We start from the raw sequence: 20,079 nt of genomic DNA on the forward strand, positions 1-20,079 counted from the left end.
ACACCCCTCCTCTCCACAATGGTTCAGTCCAGACGTGACGATGATCACGTGTTACCGTAAAGTGCCTAAAACACTTCGGTCTATAAGAAAACTTTGCTTTATTTACGTCTAGTTTCTCTCAACGAACACAGCTGACACGTGAAGAGAAAGATATCTGATGAGTTTAGTATCGATCACTGGTCTCATCGGCTTCCCGCGTCTTTTAAACGCGGCTCTGAAGAAGAAGAGCTTCCGGTTTGCTCGGAGAATTACGGTATCGGTCCGGACGCGTCATGTGGTCCGAGGTAGAAACAGGAAGCGATGGGCAGCAGAGGCAGACTGTGGGGGACAGACAGGTGAGGACAGGTGAAGACAGGTGAAGATGGAGGACCGAGTCTCTGAACCCAAACTGGTTCTGGTTTTCAGCGGGAAGCGGAAATCTGGAAAGGATTACGTCACGGACTTGATCCATGACCGGTAAAGTGTTGATTACTGACGTCAGCCAGCAGCTGTACCTGCTGGTGATGTCACCAGAACACCAGTGACGTGTCTTTTCTTCTTCTGTAGTTTGGGCTCTGACGTCTGCTGCGTCCTGCGTCTGTCCGGGCCCCTGAAACAGCGCTACGCTCAGGTAACCCCGCACCTGCCCGCAGCCATGCGCACCATATGTTACCATGGTTACACACAGCTGAGTTCTGCTCGGCTCTGTCGTTTCCGCAGGAGCACGGTCTGGACCTGGAGCAGCTGCTGGGTCCTGGCCCATATAAGGAGCAGTACCGGGCCGACATGATCCGCTGGGGTGAAACCCGACGAAGCCAGGACCCCGGGTTCTTCTGTCGCCTAGCAACCAGGGGAGCCCGGCACCCGGTGTGGGTACGTTTTACCTGCTCTGTGATTGGTCAGGAGGTTGTTTACCTGTTAACCTGCTCTGTGATTGGTCAGGTGGTTCGTTTACCTGCTCTGTGACTGGTCAGGTGGTTCGTTTACCTGCTCTGTGACTGGTCAGGTGGTTCGTTTACCTGCTCTGTGATTGGTCAGGTGGTTGTTTACCTGTTAACCTGCTCTGTGATTGGTCAGGTGGTGAGTGACGCGCGGCGGCTGTCAGATCTACAGTGGTTCTGGTCTGAGTTTCCTCAACAGACTCGAAGTGTCAGAGTTCAAAGTTCAGAACAGACCAGGACTCAGAGGGGGTGGAGCTTCACGGCAGGTAAGACCACCTGTCCCTGTATGGCTACCTGTGTTAGTGTCTTCTCATGTAATAAGGAGCCTTTCATTTGAAAGTCTTCCTCTTAGTCTTCCTTCCTTCTGTTCTTTTTGTTGTGGTGTATCGTCCACCTGCTCCTTTATGTGATTGAGTTCGTAGACCAGAGAAAGCAGACAGTCTGAAAGATGGAAAGAATCTGTCATTCCACTAATTCTGAAGAAGCTCACATAGCCTGGAAAGATAGTTTAACAACTTATAAAAAGCTCTCAGTAATATTAGAAGAAAACAAGAACAAGCCCAGATTTCTTTTCAGCACTGTAGCCAGGCTGACAAAGAGCCACAGCTCTGTTGAGCCATCTATTCCTTTAGCCCTCAGTAGTAATGACTTCATGAGCTTCTTTACTAATAAAATTGTCGGCATTAGAGAAAATATTCAAGGCATCCTTCCAACAGCTGTTAAAGATGCAAGTACAGCGACATTAGAAACTTTTGTAAGACCTTATCAATATCTGGAATCCTTCTCCCCAGTAGATCTTCTTGAGCTCTCTTCAACAATTACAGCATCTAAACCATCAACCTGTCTTCTAGATCCAATCCCAACTAAATTGCTCAAAGAAGTTTTTCCATTAATTAACACCTCCATATTGAACCAGATAAATTTATCTTTATTAACAGGATATGTGCCTCAGTCTTTTAAGATTGCTGTAATTAAGCCCTTACTTAAGAAAGCCACTCTAGATCCAGATGTTTTAGCCAACTATAGACCAATCTCCAACCTTCCTTTTATTTCCAAAATTCTAGAAAAAGTTGTTGCTAATCAGTTGTGTGACCACTTCAACAAGAATGGTCTGTTTGAAGAGTTTCAGTCAGGTTTTAGAGTTCATCATAGTACAGAAACAGCTCTGGTTAAAGTTACCAATGATCTCCTCATGGCTTCAGACAGTGGACTTGTCTCTATACTTGTTCTGCTAGATCTTAGTGCTGCATTTGACACTATTGATCATAATATTTTACTACAGAGACTTGAAAGTGAGGTCAAGATTAAAGGAACTGCATTAGACTGGTTTGAATCCTATCTATCTGACAGATTCCAGTTTGTTCATGTCAATAATGATTCCTCTACTTATACAAAAGTAAGTTATGGAGTTCCTCAGGGTTCTGTGCTAGGACCAATACTCTTCACGTTATACATGTTGCCATTAGGCAAGATTATTAGAAAACATGGCATAAACTTTCATTGCTATGCAGACGACACCCAGCTATATTTATCTATGAAACCAGATGAAACTAATCAGTTGGTTAAACTCCAAGCATGCCTTAAAGACATAAAGGCTTGGATGACCTGTAATTTCCTACTCTTAAACTCAGACAAAACAGAAGTTATTGTATTCGGTCCTAAGCATCTCAGAGATTCATTATCTAATCACATGGTGTCTTTGGATGGCATTACCTTGGCCTCCAGTACTACTGTAAAAAACCTTGGTGTTATATTTGATGAGGATATGTCCTTTAAATGTCACATAAAGCAAGTGACCAGGACTGCCTTCTTTCACCTGCGTAATATCGTCAAAATTAGGAACATCCTGTCTCAGAGTGATGCTGAAAAACTAGTTCATGCGTTTGTGTCGTCCAGACTGGATTATTGTAATTCATTACTGTCTGGCTGTCCAAATAGCTCTTTAAAAAGCCTCCAGTTGATTCAAAATGCTGCAGCAAGAGCATTGACAGGAATTAGCAAGAGAGATCATATTACTCCAGTTTTAGCTTCTCTTCACTGGCTCCCTTTAAAGTCTAGAATAGAATTTAAAATCCTCCTCCTTACATACAAGGCCCTTAAAGGCCTAGCTCCATCGTATCTTAAAGACCTCATTGTACCATATCATCCCAGCAGATCACTTCGGTCTGAAAGTGCAGGCCTACTTGTGGTTCATAGAATTTCAAAAAGTAGAATGGGAGGTAGAGCTTTCAGCTATCAGGCTCCTCTCCTGTGGAACCAGCTCCCAGTTTGGGTTCGGGAGGCAGACACTCTCTCTACTTTTAAGGTCAGGCTTAAGACTTTCCTTTTTGATCAAGCTTATAGTTAGGGCTGGACTAAACCATCCCTTAGTTATGCTGCTATAGGCCTAGGCTGCTGGGGGACGATGCACCAAACACATGTCCTCCTTCTTTCTTCTCTCTCCTCTCTCTCATCCTCCACTTTCTTTTCTCTGGCACAGAGCTCTTTTCCTCTAACTTCTGGTTCTGCTCGAGGTTTCTTCCTGTTAAAAGGGAGTTTTTCCTGCCACCGTTGCCTTCAGGCTGCTCTGGGGGTTTCAGGCCAGGTTTTGTAAAGCGTCTTGAGACGATTTGTATTGTTATTGACGCTATATAAATAAAATTGAATTGATGTCTCTACCTATCCTTCAGGTGTGGATGACGCAGAGTCAGAGTGTGGGCTGGACAGTGGCGTGGACCATGACTGGGTCATCAACAATGAGCCTGACTCTGCCCCCTTAGACCAACAGCTGGAGCCGATCCTGAAGCTGGCCCAGGAAGTAGCTTCAACATCATCATCAACGTCATCACTGATCAATAACCCTGATGGATCAGTTTGTCTCTGACCTTCTCTCTGATAGTAACCTGATCACTGGGGAGCAATCCCACTAAACACTCATGATGTAACATCACAGGTTGGCCAGCAGGCGGCGCCACCACCACCAACGCCAAAGGAACGTCTGGTAATCAAACCGACAACCAGGAGCTGGACTCAGAGACTTAAATGAAGTTTTATTAAATTAATGTTTGTTTCTTAATAAAATGACACCTGTAAATGATGTGAAACCAATCAGATCCAGTGACAGTGCTTTTATTTAGTAAAATCCTCATTTATTACAATGAGCTGTGACATCAACACCAGGTAAAAACAAACTTTATTGGTCATCTCATCCCTGGCTTCTGATTGGCCCCTAAAACACCTCGCTACGACTGGCTGATCATTTCCTTAAACCCTGCCCCCAGGAACATAAAGGATCCATCATTGGCTAACAGGACGTTGGCGCTAGTCAATCATTATTTATTGTAGTAAAGTAACGAGTGAATGAGTAACACTGTGATTAGTTCCTAACGAGGCAGTCCTGCCCCCAATACCGGGGGGGGGGGGGGGGGGGGGGGGGAGAGCAGGGGGAGGAGTCAAACAAAGCAACACTCCAAAAGTGACTTTAAAAGTTTAGAGAAGGAATGTGAGAGAGCAGGAATCATTCAGAGGGGGGTTGGAGAGGGGGGTGGTGGTGGGGTGGGTGTGTGTGTGTGTGGGGGGGGGGGGGGGGGCGTGGCCACAAAGTTTCCTGACGGAGGGGGAGGAGGTTCAGCAGGAGTTGAGCTCCTCCATGGTCTGATTCAACGTTGCCTGAAGCTCCATGTTGGCGTTTCTGGCTGAAGTCAGAGCATCTGGAAACAAATCAATTAATGAGTCAATCAATCAATTAATCAATCAATCACTTCCTCTCTGTTATCAACACGTCTTCACAGCTGATCACTAATCAATACCTTCCAGGTCGTCAATGGTTTTCTCCAGTTTGGCCACTGAGCGCTCAGCAAACTCTGCTCTGGTCTCGGCCTGGAACAGGAAGTCAGAGGGTGAGACGGGTCAGGTGATCAGTACACCTGATCAATACCTGAACATCACTCACCTCCTTCAGTTTGCTGGTCAGGTTCTTGATCTCCTCCTCATACCTGTCCTCCTTCTGGGAGTACTGAGAGAGACAGGAGCCAATCAGAGAGCAACTGGACAGTCAGCTGACCTCGGGTCTCATCAATCAGTAACCCGATCAATGCCCCCCCCATACACCCCTCCCCCTCCCCCTCCCCCTCCTCCTCCTCCCCCTCCCCCTCCTCCTCCTACCTTCTCAGCTTGAGCCTCCAGAGACTTTGAACTAGTGAAGATCGTTTTCAGCTCCTCCTCCAACAGACGGCTCTTACTGCAGGTCAAAGGTCACAGCACATATGAGGTGTGTCGTCAGGTGTGTCGTCAGGTGTGAGGTGTATCGTGAGGTGTGTCGTCGGGCGTGTCATCAGGTGTGTCGTCGGGCGTGTCGTCAGGTGTGTGGTGAGGTGTGTCGTCAGGTGTGAGGTGTGTCGTCAGGTGTGAGGTGTGTCGTCAGGTGTGTCGTGAGGTGTGTCGTGAGGTGTGTCGTCAGGTGTGTCGTCAGGTGTGTCGTCAGGTGTGTCGTCAGGTGTGTCGTCAGGTGTGAGGTGTGTCGTCAGGTGTGTCGTCAGGTGTGAGGTGTGTCGTCAGGTGTGTCGTCAGGTGTGAGGTGTGTCGTCAGGTGTGTCGTCAGGTGTGAGGTGTGTCGTCAGGTGTGAGGTGTCGTCAGGTGTGAGGTGTGTCGTCAGGTGTGTCGTCAGGTGTGAGGTGTGTCGTCAGGTGTGTCGTCAGGTGTGAGGTGTGTCGTCAGGTGTGTCGTCAGGTGTGAGGTGTGTCGTCAGGTGTGTCGTCAGGTGTGAGGTGTGTCGTCAGGTGTGTCGTCAGGTGTGTCGTCAGGTGTGTCGTCAGGTGTGAGGTGTGTCGTCAGGTGTGAGGTGTGTCGTCAGGTGTGTCGTCAGGTGTGTCGTCAGGTGTGTCGTCAGGTGTGAGGTGTCGTCAGGTGTGTCGTGAGGTGTCGTGAGGTGTGTCGTCAGGTGTGAGGTGTGTCGTCAGGTGTGTCGTCAGGTGTGAGGTGTGTCGTGAGGTGTGTCGTCAGGTGTGTCGTCAGGTGTGAGGTGTTGTCAGGTGTGTCGTGAGGTGTGAGGTGTGTCGTGAGGTGTGTCGTCAGGTGTGAGGTGTGTCGTCAGGTGTGTAGTCAGGGCCTGTGTTCCTACAGACTCCTAGAACCTCTCAGAGCTCCTAACTCAGCCTAAACGTTCCTAGCTAGGAGTCTTAGCTTAGGAGTGATTCCAGAACGTTCTCAGAGAACTCTGATCTTAGTGAGGAGGTGTTGTTGACCCCGTTGTGATTGGTTGATCCTAAAAGCTGTTGGTGATAATGGACCTAGAATGGAGCGTCACATCAATAGACTTAATAATAGAATCTAATCTCTATGACGACTGTGGAATTATAAATAATATTCTACATAAAATAAATAAATAGCAGCTGTACTTTAAACTGATCCTCCAACATGTGTGATTAAACTCAGGCCACTACCACAGTATTCACATGCTGATAGTTCTATTGATCTGCTTCCATTCATTCACCATGCTGGTCATGTTTCATCATCTGCATTCAACGAGGGTAAAATGTCTCAGCTTTCATCAGTTTCTGTGATTGATAACCGGCCTAGAAGAAGCAGAGATGGTTGGTGTTCACATCTAACACAAACTGAACAGAACAGAAGTAGGAAACCCAACTGGACAGAGGAACAGTGTTTGCTTCTGGATCAACTGGTCAATGAGAATAAAAGTGTTTAAGACGTAGATTTGTCTCCAATGTCCCACTACAAGACAAGAAGCAGGCATGAGGAAATATAGCACAACAGATAAATGACTCCTTTCTGCTTCAGAGACTCCTAAAGCTCTAAAAGTCCTCCTCCCTGCTCTGAACACATCTCACCTTAGGAGCTCTCTGAAGAGCTGAGACTCTTTAGGAATACCTTTTATCTTTACCAGGATCTACTCTGAGGAAACAGTTTAGTTATGTCACAATGATGTTACCTGTTAGGATACCATCTACACCTTTTAGACAACTGGATGATGTAATAAAACATGTTCTATGGGACAGAACAAGACCATGAATAAAACTGAGAAAGTTATGAGCACATACAGAGAGCAGAAGGCGGGGCCTCCCAGATCTTACATTGTATTTTTTAGATTTTGAGCCAAAATAGCAAGGTACTGGCAAGCTGCGGAGGACAAAGCAGCTTGGATGGAGGTAGAAAAAGAGATATGATCGCCTTTCCAACCCATGGAGGTGTTACCACAAAAAATGTCTAATATCACAAATCCAATACGGCTACATTCAAGGGATGTTTGGGCCAGAGAGCATAAGATGTTTAGAGTTAGACACACTACAGAGACACTCATCACTGTGGTATAATCCTGATGTCTGTATTAGAAGGAAATCTGTGTATTGGAAACAGTGGCACTCAAAAGGTTTAAGTGTCAGTGATCTTTTGGAAGATGGGGTGTTGCAGCAGAAATTTAATTAGATTTTTGCAAATAAGGAGTTGCATCATCTAAGAGCCATACAATGTTGTTGATGACACGGTGATAGACTATATGAAACTTCTCTTGGCAATGACCCTAACCAGCTGAAGATGATTTGTCAGCGGGACCTTGGTGAAGAGATTGAAGATGATAAATGGGCAATAACTGGTTGATTGTGGTAAATATGTCAGAGAGGCATATACAACATATTACATAGATACTATTATACACCATCTAGACTGTATGAGGTGATGATTTGTGTTGGAAATGCAAAACCGGAACTTTCCTTCACTGTATGTGGGAATGTGTTTTAATCAGATCTTTATGGACTCAGATTCTAAATATTTTGAGTAATTGGCTTGGATCAGAAATCTCCTCAAATCCAGAGCTCTGTTTATTACTGGGGGATAAATCTCAGCTAGCCAATATAACCAAATGTGACTTTTCTGTCATTTGGGTACAGCTTGTCATTTTAAGACACTGGAAGGCATCAGAGATTCCCCAGGTGAAAGAATGGGTCTGTGCAGTGACTGAAACAGCATCCTATGAATGTATGCTCAGTAGATTAAATGACAGGGGGGAGGGGGGGGGGTGACCCCTTAGGGCAGGGTTTGGGACTACATAAAGGTGGATAAAGACCTCCACTAGGATTCTGTTGTGTATGTAGAAGCATGTCAGGTATGTATAAGAATCTGTAGGAATACGGCACCAGATTTATTCCAGACTCGCTAAAGTAAAATCACATCGGTCGACTAGAAATGAGTGATTTCAGACTCGTTCAGTTTCAGACACCAAGGCTATTTTAGTGAAAGTAAAGCATTTAAAAAAAGGAAACTGGAATTGTAGAGTTTTTTGAGAAGATGTTTCATCTGAGTCTAGGGGACTGGTGGGAGGTTGAGGTTTAAGACTGATCAATAAGTTGATCTACTGAGAACCTTCACAGACATTAAAGACTGATCTTTAGGAATACAGGCCCAGGTGTGTCGTGTGGTGTGTCGTGTGGTGTGTCCTCAGGTGTGTCCTCAGGTGCAATCTGCAGCAGGTAAATCATGCATAGAGCAGCAGCAGGTGGAGGAGCTGAAGCGACAGGTAAGGTCAGAGGTCAGAGGTCATACAGCAGCAGGAGGTCAGGAGGAGGAGCTCCACTGCTTTGACTGACAGCAGGTGAGGTCAGGTGACCCTCAGTACCTTGTCCTCAGACGCCTGCAGACTCTTCAGTGATTGGTCGAAACTCCTCAGCTGCTCCTCCAACCTCCGGACCTTACTGTTAGAGACAAACATGCAGCAGCAGCAGCAGGTTTCCATGGAGACAGGAGGACGCAGAGTGATTAGAGCATCGTTAGTGAAGCAGTGTGACATCACCTGACCAACGTCCATATATGGTCAGAGCTTCCTGTCTACTACTGTTATACATGCAGGGCCGTCACTTTATTAGGAACACCTGTTCACTCTGAAAACACCTGTAGCAGACTGACTGGTGTTCCTAATAAAGTGGAGTCTGAGAGTCTGTGAGTGTGTTGTGTGTGAATGTCACATGTGAAGTGTTGTGTGTGTGTTTGCGGTGTGTATTGATTGTGTGTTATGAACCTCTCTCCCTGCTCAGCTCTGTGTTCGGCACGTTCCAGTTCTCCTTCCACCATCACCAGCTTACGAGTCACCTGTCAATCAAACACAAAACTACATCATGTGATATGTGTGTGTGTGTGTGCGTGTGCGTGTGCGTGTGCGTGTGCGTGTGCGTGTGCACCTCCTCATATTTGCGGTCGGCCTCCTCAGCGATCAGTTTGGCCTCCCTCAGCTGAACTTCCTGCTGCTCCATCTTCTCCTCGTCCTTTAGAACTCTGTTCTCTATCACCTTCATACCTCTGAGGGGAGACAGACGGGGGAGAGACAGACGGGGGGGAGATAGACGGGGGAGAGACAGACGGGGGAGAGACAGACGGGGGAGAGACAGACGGGGGGGAGATAGACGGGGGGGGAGATAGACGGGGGGGAGATAGACGGGGGGGAGATAGACGGGGGAGAGACAGACGGGGGGGAGATAGACGGGGGGGAGATAGACGAGGGGGAGATAGATGAGGGGGAGATAATCATCGGTTAGATTTGATATGATGTCACTTGATTGGAGACTCGTGTCTCAACTGAAACAACAGTTTTATTTTCTTACTTATTCTTGTTTGATCAGTGATCAGACAGTGATCAGTGATCACTGTCTGATCACTGATCACTGATCACTGTCTGTGATCATCAGACAGTGATCAGTGATCAGATGTTGATCAGATGTTGATCATCTGCTGGTACAGATTCAGATTTATTGATCGTCTCTGACCTCTCGCTCTCGTCCGCCACCTTCTCCGCCTCGTCCAGCTTCAACAGGGCGGCGTCCAGTCTCTCCTGAGCTCGGTCCAGCTTCTCCTCACTGAGCTGCAGACGGCGACCGAGAGAAGCCACCTCCGCCTCAGCCTGCAGAAACCAGAGAGACAGACAGGTGAACAGAGAGACAGGTGAACGGACAGAGAGACAGGTGAACAGAGAGAGACAGGTAAACAGACAGAGAGACAGGTAAACAGAGAGAGAGATAGGTGAACAGAGAGAGACAGGTAAACAGACAGAGAGACAGGTAAACAGAGAGAGAGACAGGTGAACAGAGAGAGAGATAGGTGAACAGAGAGAGAGACAGGTAAACAGAGAGAGAGATAGGTGAACAGACAGAGAGACAGGTAAACAGAGAGAGAGACAGGTAAACAGACAGAGAGACAGGTGAACGGACAGAGAGAGAGGTAAACAGAGAGAGAGACAGGTGAACAGACAGAGAGACAGGTAAAGGTCACAGCACATGTGAGGTCGATTCACAATGCTGCTCCACCACCTCTGAAAAAATTTGTCCAATCCTGCTCTGAACGAATAGGCAGAGCCACCAGATCCATTACTAGGGGAGATTGTAGCCTTCCAAATCGGAGCACTGCATTTGCGCAATCAGCTTTCTCTTTTAAAGCGACTAAAGCCTGGAACACTCTCCCCAGTTATCTAAAAAGTGTTACAGATTTCCGTACTTTCTCACATGAAGTGAAAAAATGGATTTTAAGTAATCAGTCTTGTCAGCACTAATCATTATTCTGTATACTTTTAATTGATTGAGTGTGTGTGTGTGTCTGTGTGTGTGCGCGTGTGTGCATGCCTGTTATTCCTATTCCATTTTACCTTATATTATTCTTCTTACCTGCCCAGGGACTGCAGATGGAAATTAGCTCCTAGCTATAATCTGGTACAAGCCATCTTTTTACTTCGCGTAATTAATGAACCTTGTACATGGTCCCTGTCTTAAATAAACCAATAAAATAAAATAAATAAATAAACAGAGAGAGAGACAGGTAAACAGAGAGAGAGACAGGTGAACAGACAGAGAGAGAGACAGGTGAACAGAGAGAGAGACAGGTGAACAGAGAGAGAGACAGGTGAACAGAGAGAGAGACAGGTGAACGGACAGAGAGACAGGTGAACGGAGAGACAGGTGAACAGAGAGAGAGACAGGTGAACAGAGAGAGAGACAGGTGAACGGACAGAGAGACAGGTGAACGGAGAGAGAGACAGGTGAACGGAGAGAGAGACAGGTGAACGGACAGAGAGACAGGTGAACAGACAGAGAGAGAGACAGGTAAACAGACAGAGAGAGAGACAGGTAAACAGAGACAGGTAAACAGAGAGAGAGACAGGTGAACAGACAGAGAGACAGGTGAACAGACAGAGAGACAGGTGAACAGACAGAGAGACAGGTAAACAGAGAGAGAGACAGGTAAACAGACAGAGAGACAGGTAAACAGAGAGAGAGACAGGTAAACAGACAGAGAGACAGGTGAACAGAGAGAGAGACAGGTGAACAGAGAGAGAGACAGGTAAACAGACAGAGAGAGAGGTGAACGGACAGAGAGACAGGTGAACGGAGAGACAGGTGAACAGACAGAGAGAGAGATGATGCTGATGACCTTGTTCTACTGTCTCCTACTGAACAAGGACTACAGCTACAGCTGGACGTAGTAGAAAAGTACTGTCAGAACTGGGCCCTGGCAGTAAACATGAAGAAAACAAATGTCATGATTTTTCAAAAACGCCCCAGGTGTCATGAGAACAAACACCAATTTACCATCAATAATCATGTCATTGAACACAGCATGAGTTATACCTACCTTGGTATAACCATAACAGCATCAGGGAGTTTCAACATGGCAGTGAATGCACTAAAAGAAAAAGCTCGAAGAGCTCTATATGCAATTAAGAGAAAATTTTATAATGTCCATATTCCAATAAAAATCTGGCTTAAAATATTTGATAGTGTCATCCAGCCCATTGCGCTGTACAGTAGTGAAGTATGGGGTCCACTCAGTCATCAGAGCTTTATCCGTTGGGACAAACATCCAACAGAGTCTCTACATGCAGACTTCTGCAGATACATTTTACACGTACACAGAAACACACCAACAAATGCATGTAGAGCAGAATTAGGCAGATACCCACTGATAATCAACATTCAGAAGAGAACGCTCAACTTCTTTAACCACCTGAAATCCAGCCCCAGAGACACCCTCCACTCCAAAGCCCTCCAAACCCAAGAGCTGAGCCCAGAGAAGAGTCCCCTATGTCAGTTGGTACTGAGGCTAACGGCCCCCTCTCAGACACAGTCTGACCAGCCTCACAACAACACTGCTCTACAAAAAGTAATCAGGGTAAATCAAATTATAGCACAATGTAAAGAAAGCTATCTGGACCATTGGGAAGAAACAACTAAAAGCCAAAGTAGATTGGAATGTTATCTTGCCCTTAAAAGAGATTATGAATTAGCAGAATATCTCTCTACTGTCAGAGATAGAAAGCAGAGACAGATCCTAACCAAGTACAGGCTCAGTGACCACAAACTGGCAATCCAAACAGGAAGACACAAAAAATCATGACAACCAAAAGAAAACAGAAAATGTGGTCACTGTTCGACAGGTGAGGTTGAGACGGAGATGCACTTTCTCCTACAATGTACAAAATTAAATGACACTAGAAAAATTTATTGGAACAAGTTCAGCTCTTTGGTTCCAGGTTTCAAAGAGCTGGACGACCTCTCCAAATTAAAAATACTCCTCGGAGAAGGAGAGCGGGCACACCTTGCTGCCCAGTATGTGTTAACATGCCACACCCTGAGGGACAGTGAGTGATCGAGGCACACACACACACACACACACACACACACACACACTGTATATAACTAATAGAATGTTCATAATGTATATATCTTTGATTTATTGTATTGTACTTTAATGCTCTGCTTTGGCAATATTGTTTTTTTAAGAAACTTTCATGCCAATAAAGACCAGTTTGAATTTGAATTGAATTTTGAATAAACAGACAGAGAGAGAGACAGGTAAACAGAGAGAGAGACAGGTGAACGGACAGAGAGACAGGTAAACAGAGAGAGAGACAGGTAAACAGACAGAGAGACAGGTAAACAGAGAGAGAGAGAGACAGGTGAACAGACAGAGAGAGAGACAGGTAAACAGACAGAGAGACAGGTGAACAGACAGAGAGACAGGTAAACAGAGAGAGACAGGTGAACAGACAGAGAGACAGGTAAACAGACAGAGAGAGACAGGTAAACAGAGAGAGAGACAGGTAAACAGAGAGAGAGACAGGTAAACAGACAGAGAGACAGGTAAACAGACAGAGAGAGACAGGTAAACAGACAGAGAGACAGGTGAACAGACAGAGAGAGACAGGTAAACAGAGAGAGAGAGAGACACAGGTAAACAGACAGAGAGACAGGTAAACAGAGAGAGCGAGACAGGTGAACAGAGAGACAGGTAAACAGACAGAGCGAGACAGGTGAACAGACAGAGAGACAGGTAAACAGACAGAGAGAGACAGGTAAACAGAGAGAGAGACAGGTAAACAGAGAGACAGGTGAACGGACAGAGAGACAGGTGAACGGACAGAGAGACAGGTAAACAGAGAGAGAGAGAGAGACAGGTAAACAGACAGAGAGACAGGTAAACAGAGAGAGACAGGTAAACAGACAGAGAGACAGGTAAACAGACAGAGAGAGACAGGTGAACAGACAGAGAGACAGGTGAACAGAGAGAGAGGTGAACTGAAGTGGACTGAAGACAGATGTCCACACTGCTGCTGATCAGTAATTCCTGACAAACTGCCGACCAATCAGCTCCTCAAACTCTCACCTGTTCACCTTCACCTGAGGAACAAAGTGAGAACGAGGAGTCAACACTCTACCTCCTCTCTGCTCCTTTTCTCCTTCTCCACCTCCTTCTGCAGCCTCTCTGCTCGCTCCTCTGCCTCCTCCGCCTGCTCCTGCAGGACTCTGATCTTCTTCTTCACCGCCTCGATGCTGTTCATGCCTCCACTCATCTTCTTCTTCTGTAGACAAACAGGAGCTGGTGGTTTGTTTCACTCTCAGTTAACAACAACAAACGAATCAAACACCAGAATTCATTAATTAATAATTAATAATCAGTTTCATGACATCATCAAGTCCAAACTATGTTAATTCACATGAGAACAAACTAGAATCTGTTCAGCTGGTTCTTAATTTCTGGAGATCAACATCAGTGACTGTGAACTCTGCTGCTTCTGACTCCTTAACTGTCTGGTTCAGAGTCCGTCCATGTCCAGGACATCACTGGTGTCCTCCTGCCACCTCTGGAGGACATTTACCAGAGAAGAAGCCTCAGCAAGGCCTGGAACATTACGAAACACATTCACACCCCTCTCATCATCCCTTCACTCTGCTGCCCTCTGCAGTAAATAAAGGACATCTCCATCTCTGTCATCTCCATCTCCATCTCCATCTCTATCTCATCTCTATCTCCATCATCTCCATCTTCTCCATCTCTGTCATCTCCATCTCCATCATCTCCATCTCTACCTCATCTCCATCTCCATCTCCATCTCTATCTCCATTATCTCCATCTCTATCTCATCTCTATCTCCATCATCTCCATCTCCATCATCTCCATCTTCTCCATCTCCATCATCTCCATCTCCATCATCTCCATCTCTACCTCATCTCCATCTCTGTCATCTCTATCTCCATCATCTCCATCTCTATCTCCATTATCTCCATCTCTATCATCTCCATCTCTACCTCATCTCTAACTCTATCATCTCCGTCTCTGTCATCTCCATCATCTAGATCTCTACCTCATCTCTATCTCTGTCTCTATCTCTATCTCATCATCTCCGTCTCTATCATCTCCGTCTCCATCTCTACCTCATCTCTGTCATCTCCATCTCTATCATCTCCATCATCTAGATCTCTATCTCTGCCTCCATCATCTCCATCTCTACCTCATCTCTATCTCTGTCATCTCCATCATCTCCATCTCCATCTCTATCTCCATCTCTGTCATCTCCATCTCTATCACCATCATCTCCATCTGTACCTCTATCTCCATTAGGGCTGAAACGATTCGTCGAGTTACTCGATTAACTCGATTACAAAAATTGGTCGAGGCAAAAACTCTGCCTCGAAGCCTCGTTAAATTCCTATGACGCGCACTATACGCGCAGGGATCTGATTGTTCCACACGGACCGTTGTTTTGGAAGCACCTATGCGAAGCACACCACTAGCGCGTGATACATTTTGAATTTAGTTGGCGCGATGGCGGAGAGTAAAGATGCCCATAAACGGCAAAAAATGTCTAAAGTTTGGGATCATTACATTCTAAAAAAGGAAGAGAACAAAGTGCAGTGTAAATACTGCAAAGTAAACCTGGCGTATCACAGCAGGACAAGCTCAAATGATCCAGCATCTAAACAGAAAACATCCACATGCTGTTTCACCAAGCGTCGCTGAAACAAGGTGACGTAACCTAAACCTATACATTGATGTTCGCTGATTTTAATCGCATACTGTATGTAGCGATGTCATGATGCGGTTTGACTAGATATGATGTTTAGCTTCAGGGGCGGAGTGGCAATCGGGACGACCGGGCCGGCCGAAGGATTTACGCAGCGGGTCACAAATTGAGCGGCCGCGAGGCGAACGCGACCGACCTGAGTTTATTAGAATCATTGACGTTAATAAATTCTCCGCGAATAGGCCAAATACTCCCATATACTCCCCTATTATCATAAATTGAGCGGCCGCGAGGCGAACGCGACCGGCCTGAGCTTATCAGAATCATGGACGTTATTCTCTGCACCCTCATCTCTCTCACTCTTCCTCACGCACAGCACGCGTTCACAAACAAACACACAGGTTGCTAGGTTACCATAGCAAATAGGCTCACCCCAGAAATTATGTATTATTTGTTAGTAGCCTAATGGTAAATGCTGCAGGTGTAGAAATCTACATAAAACGGATATTTACTTTGATGTCAGGGCTAGATTACAGCATGAAACTTGTTGTGCATATTAATAAATTAAATTGCTTTTTGTTTTACAGTAAGTTAGCTTAACTGTATTGTTATGTAATTGTTGGCACTGGCACTTTTAATGGGTAAATTGCAATACATGAGCTTAGTTTTGGAGCCAAATGTTGGACTTGGAGTTCTCTGTTTCCTTGAGAAATAAAAGGCAAATGCTTGATCATTTTACAGCCACATAATTTTCGTTATGCATCATTTGTTTTGGTTGTTTAAAAACGTAAAAAAAATATCCGATTAATCGATTAATCGATCGATAAAGTGCTAGATTAATCGATTACAAAAAGAATCGATAGCTGCAGCCCTAATCTCCATCATCTTCATCTCCATCGCTGTCATCTCCATCTCTGTCATCTCCATCTCTGTCATCTCCATCTCTGTCATCTCCATCATCTCCATTTCTATCTCCATCATCTCCATCTCCATTTCTATCTCCATCATCTCCATCTCCATTTCTATCTCCATCATCTCCATCTCTACCTCTATCTCTGTCATCTCCATCTCCATCATCTCCATTTCTATCGCTGTCATCTCCATCTCTATCTCCATCGCTACCTCCATCATCTCTATCTCCATCATCTCTATCTCTATCATCTCCGTCTCTGTCATCTCCATCATCTAGATCTCTATCTCTGCCTCCATCATCTCCATCTCTACCTTATCTCTATCTCTGTCATCTCCATCATCTCCATCTCTATCTCTGTCATCGCCATCATCTCCATCTCTATCTCTGTCATCTCCATCATCTCCATCTGTCATCTCCATCTCTACCTCTACAGTCCCTGACAAAAGTCTTGTCACTTATCCATTTTGTAGAAACAACAGTTTATAACCTGACTTTTAATTAATCCATTGGTTTTAGAAATGGCTCATATGAAAGCTAAAACCCTCCCAAATTATGTTTGATATACTAAAATAAATTTGCTTCACTGAAGAAAGATTGATCATTTAATGAACACAGAAAGGTCAGATTTTGGCAAGACAAAAGTCTTGTCGCTTGGGTACAAGTTGACCCTAAGTGCCCCTCAAATATATGTATTATCAATTTGTTTTACAAGCAATGGCTAATTACAATCCCAACAGCTTTTGAAATAATGTTTTGGTGCCAAACAAAACTGCTGAAAAGCATTCTAACGTTCACAGCTTGGTAAAGCCCACTGAGTCAGTTTTTGCAAAGACAAAAGTCTTGTCGATTGTCATATGATGCACCCAATCCTAGATTACAGCCTCAAAGAATAAGAAAAAGATTTGAAGAGACTGGAGATGTTTTTGACAAGCCCAGGTCCGGCAGACCCCGCAAGACAACTGCTCGGGAGGACCGTTTGTTGGCTCGAAAATCCAAGGCCAGCCCCTTTTCCACTGCAGCAGAGCTCCACCAGGCCTGGTCACCTCAAGTCCCCGTGTCAACCAGAACAGTTTGTAGAATTCTGTCTCGAAATGGCCCAGAAACCAGCACTAAACAAAAGGCAATTAAAAAAACGTGTGGCATTTGCCAAGGCCCACAGCCTGCTAAAAGGATGGACGCTGGAAAAGTGGCAGAAGGTGGATTTCTCAGATGAATCTTCGGTTGAATTACATCACAGCCGCCGCAAATATTGCAGGAGACCTACTGGAGCTCGCATGGATCCGAGATTCACCCAGAAAACAGTTAAATTTGGTGGCGGAAAAATCATGGTCTGGGGTTACATCCAGTATGGGGGTGTGCGAGAGATTTGCAGGGTGGAAGGCAATATCAATAGCGTAAAATATCAAGAAGTATTAGCTACCTCTTACATTCCCAACCATAAAAGGGGTCAAATTTTGCAGCAGGATGGTGCTCCATCGCATACTCCCATCTCTAAATCAAAGTTCCTCAAGGCGAAGAAGATCAAGGTGCTCCAGGACTGGCCAGCCCAGTCACCAGACATGAACATCATTGAGCATGTCTGGGGAAGAATGAAAGAGGAAGCATGGAAGACGAAACCAAAGCATCTTGATGAACTCTGGGAGGCATGTAAGACTGCTTTCTTTGCTATTCCTGATGACTTCATCAATAAATTGTATGAATCATTGTCGAACCGCATGGATGCAGTCCTTCAAGCTCATGGAAGTCATACAAGATATTAAATATGGATCTCACAGCACCAGTACTTCATTCACTGATGTTATGCATCATATTTTTGTATTTGAAGTAAATGATTTGTTCAATTTTCACATTACTTTCTGTAGGCGACAAAACTTTTGTCTTGCCAAAATCTAACCTTTCTGTGTTCATTAAATGATCAATCTTTCTTCAGTGAAGCAAATTTATTTTAGCATATCAAACTTAATTTGGGAGGGTTTTAGCTTTCATATGAGCCATTTCTAAAACCAATGGATTAATTAAAAGTCAGGTTATAAACTGTTGTTTCTACAAAATGGATAAGTGACAAGACTTTTGTCAGGGACTGTATCTCTGTCATCTCCATCATCTCCATCTCCATCATCTCCATCTCTACCTCCATCTCTGTCATCTCCATCTCCATCTCTATTTCCATCTCTGTCATCTCCATCTGTCATCTCCATCTCTACCTCTATCTCTGTTATCTCCATCTGTCATCTCCATCTCTACCTCTATCTCTGTTATCTCCATCTCCGTCATCTCCATCTCTGTCATCTCCATCTCTACCTCCATCTCTGTCATCTCCATCATCTCCATCTCTATCTCCATCATCTCCATCTCTACCTCTATCTCTGTCATCTCCATCATCTAGATCTCTATCTCTCCCTCCATCATCTCCATCTCTACCTCATCTCTATCTCCATCATCTCCATCTCCATCATTTCCATCTCTATCTCCATCATCTCCATCTCTATCTCTATCTCCGTCATCTCCATCTCTACCTCCATCTCTGTCATCTCCATCTCCATCATCTCCATCTCCATCTGTCATCTCCATCTCTACCTCTATCTCTGTTATCTCCATCTCCGTCATCTCCATCTCCATCTCTGTCATCTCCATCTCCATCTCTGTCATCTCCATCATCTCCATCTCCGTCATCTCCATCTCCGTCATCTCCATCTCCATCATCTCCATCTCTGTCATCTCCATCTCCATCATCTCCATCTCTGTCATCTCCATCTCCATCATCTCCATCTCCATCTCTATCTCCATCTCTGTCATCTCCATCTGTCATCTCCATCTCTACCTCTATCTCTGTTATCTCCATCTCCGTCATCTCCATCTCTGTCATCTCCATCTCCATCATCTCCATCTCTACCTCCATCTCCGTCATCTCCATCTCCATCTCTGTCGTCTCCATCTCCATCTCCGTCATCTCCATCTCTGTCATCTCCATCTCTACCTCTATCTCTGTCATCTCCATCTCTGTCATCTCCATCTCTACCTCCATCTCTGTCATCTCCATCATCTCCATCTCCATCATCTCCATCTCTACCTCTATCTCTCTCATCTCCATCTCTGTCATCTCCATCATCTAGATCTCTATCTCTCCCTCCATCATCTCCATCTCTACCTCATCTCTATCTCCATCATTTCCATCTCTATCTCCATCATCTCCATCTCTATCTCTATCTCCGTCATCTCCATCTCTATCTCCATCTCTGTCATCTCCGTCATCTCCATCATCTCCATCTCTATCGCTGTCATCTCCATCTCTACCTCATGTCTATCTCCATCATCTCCATCTCCGTCATCTCCATCTCTATCTCTATCTCCATCTCTACCTCTATCTCTGTCATCTCCATCATCTCTATCACATGGAACATGTGATCAGACCTGGTTATTTGGTTCTATCTTTACTTTTAATGAGCTCATTAACGATCATTTTGTTTTTACAGTTTATTTTTTAGACATGTAAACTAAATGTAAACTAAAGTAAAGCTTTATATATTGGTTCTTCAGTGCTGTTAGCATCTTAGCTCCTGATGCTAACAGCAGACCACCGCCCTGTTAGCGTGTTAGCAGAGCTCAGTGCTGGTAGAGACTAGGCTGAGGTGTACCTGTGTGATCCTCCTCCTCACCTTTCTGAATCCTCAGTAGAAAACACACCTGCGGCTCGAGCCCGACTTCACCTGACGCCGTTACTTCCCGGTTAGCAGACGGCTAGCTGTTAGCGGCTAACGGCGCGGAGCTCAGTTTATAAAGTGAATAAAGTTTAACAAACAGCGGCCTGGAGTCTGTCTGAAGCAGCTCGCGGCCTCTGGTTCTGATTCTGGTTCTGGTCTCTCCCGGTCCAACTCCTGCTTCTGTTCTTCGCTGACTCCTCATCCGACAACTCCCAAATCAGGAGGACTACACCCTCTTCCGGGTTAAGTTCCCTCCACAGGAAGTGACGCAC

At 45.2% G+C, this 20,079-nt stretch overlaps 2 protein-coding genes across 3 annotated transcripts; one reads left to right on the forward strand and one right to left on the reverse strand.

Annotated features, from left to right (window-relative positions):
- The first annotated feature begins 13 nt into the window (after positions 1-13).
- Positions 14-4,007, forward strand: pmvk (phosphomevalonate kinase). The gene is made up of 5 exons (XM_084557241.1): positions 14-456; positions 547-610; positions 700-852; positions 1,057-1,186; positions 3,590-4,007. The coding sequence occupies exons 1-5, from the start codon at positions 362-364 to the stop codon at positions 3,781-3,783; spliced, it is 636 nt and encodes a 211-aa protein (XP_084413367.1). The 5' UTR covers positions 14-361; the 3' UTR covers positions 3,784-4,007.
- Positions 4,008-20,079, reverse strand: LOC311497104 (uncharacterized protein). 2 transcript variants are annotated; one of them, XM_084557239.1, is made up of 9 exons: positions 19,763-20,079; positions 13,607-13,750; positions 9,669-9,802; positions 9,087-9,204; positions 8,927-8,997; positions 8,528-8,603; positions 4,852-4,914; positions 4,709-4,778; positions 4,008-4,609 (listed from the first exon to the last, which is right to left on the reverse strand). In XM_084557239.1, the coding sequence occupies exons 2-9, from the start codon at positions 13,739-13,741 to the stop codon at positions 4,527-4,529; spliced, it is 750 nt and encodes a 249-aa protein (XP_084413365.1). In that variant the 5' UTR covers positions 13,742-13,750; positions 19,763-20,079; the 3' UTR covers positions 4,008-4,526. The 2 variants fall into 2 exon arrangements, with proteins under 2 accessions (XP_084413365.1, XP_084413364.1); XM_084557238.1 differs by lacking the exon at positions 8,528-8,603 and adding an exon at positions 5,064-5,139 and having other exon boundaries at positions 19,763-20,078.

This window comes from Chelon labrosus, assembly GCF_963514085.1.
Source record: "Chelon labrosus genome assembly, chromosome: 12".
NCBI lineage: Eukaryota > Metazoa > Chordata > Actinopteri > Mugiliformes > Mugilidae > Chelon > Chelon labrosus.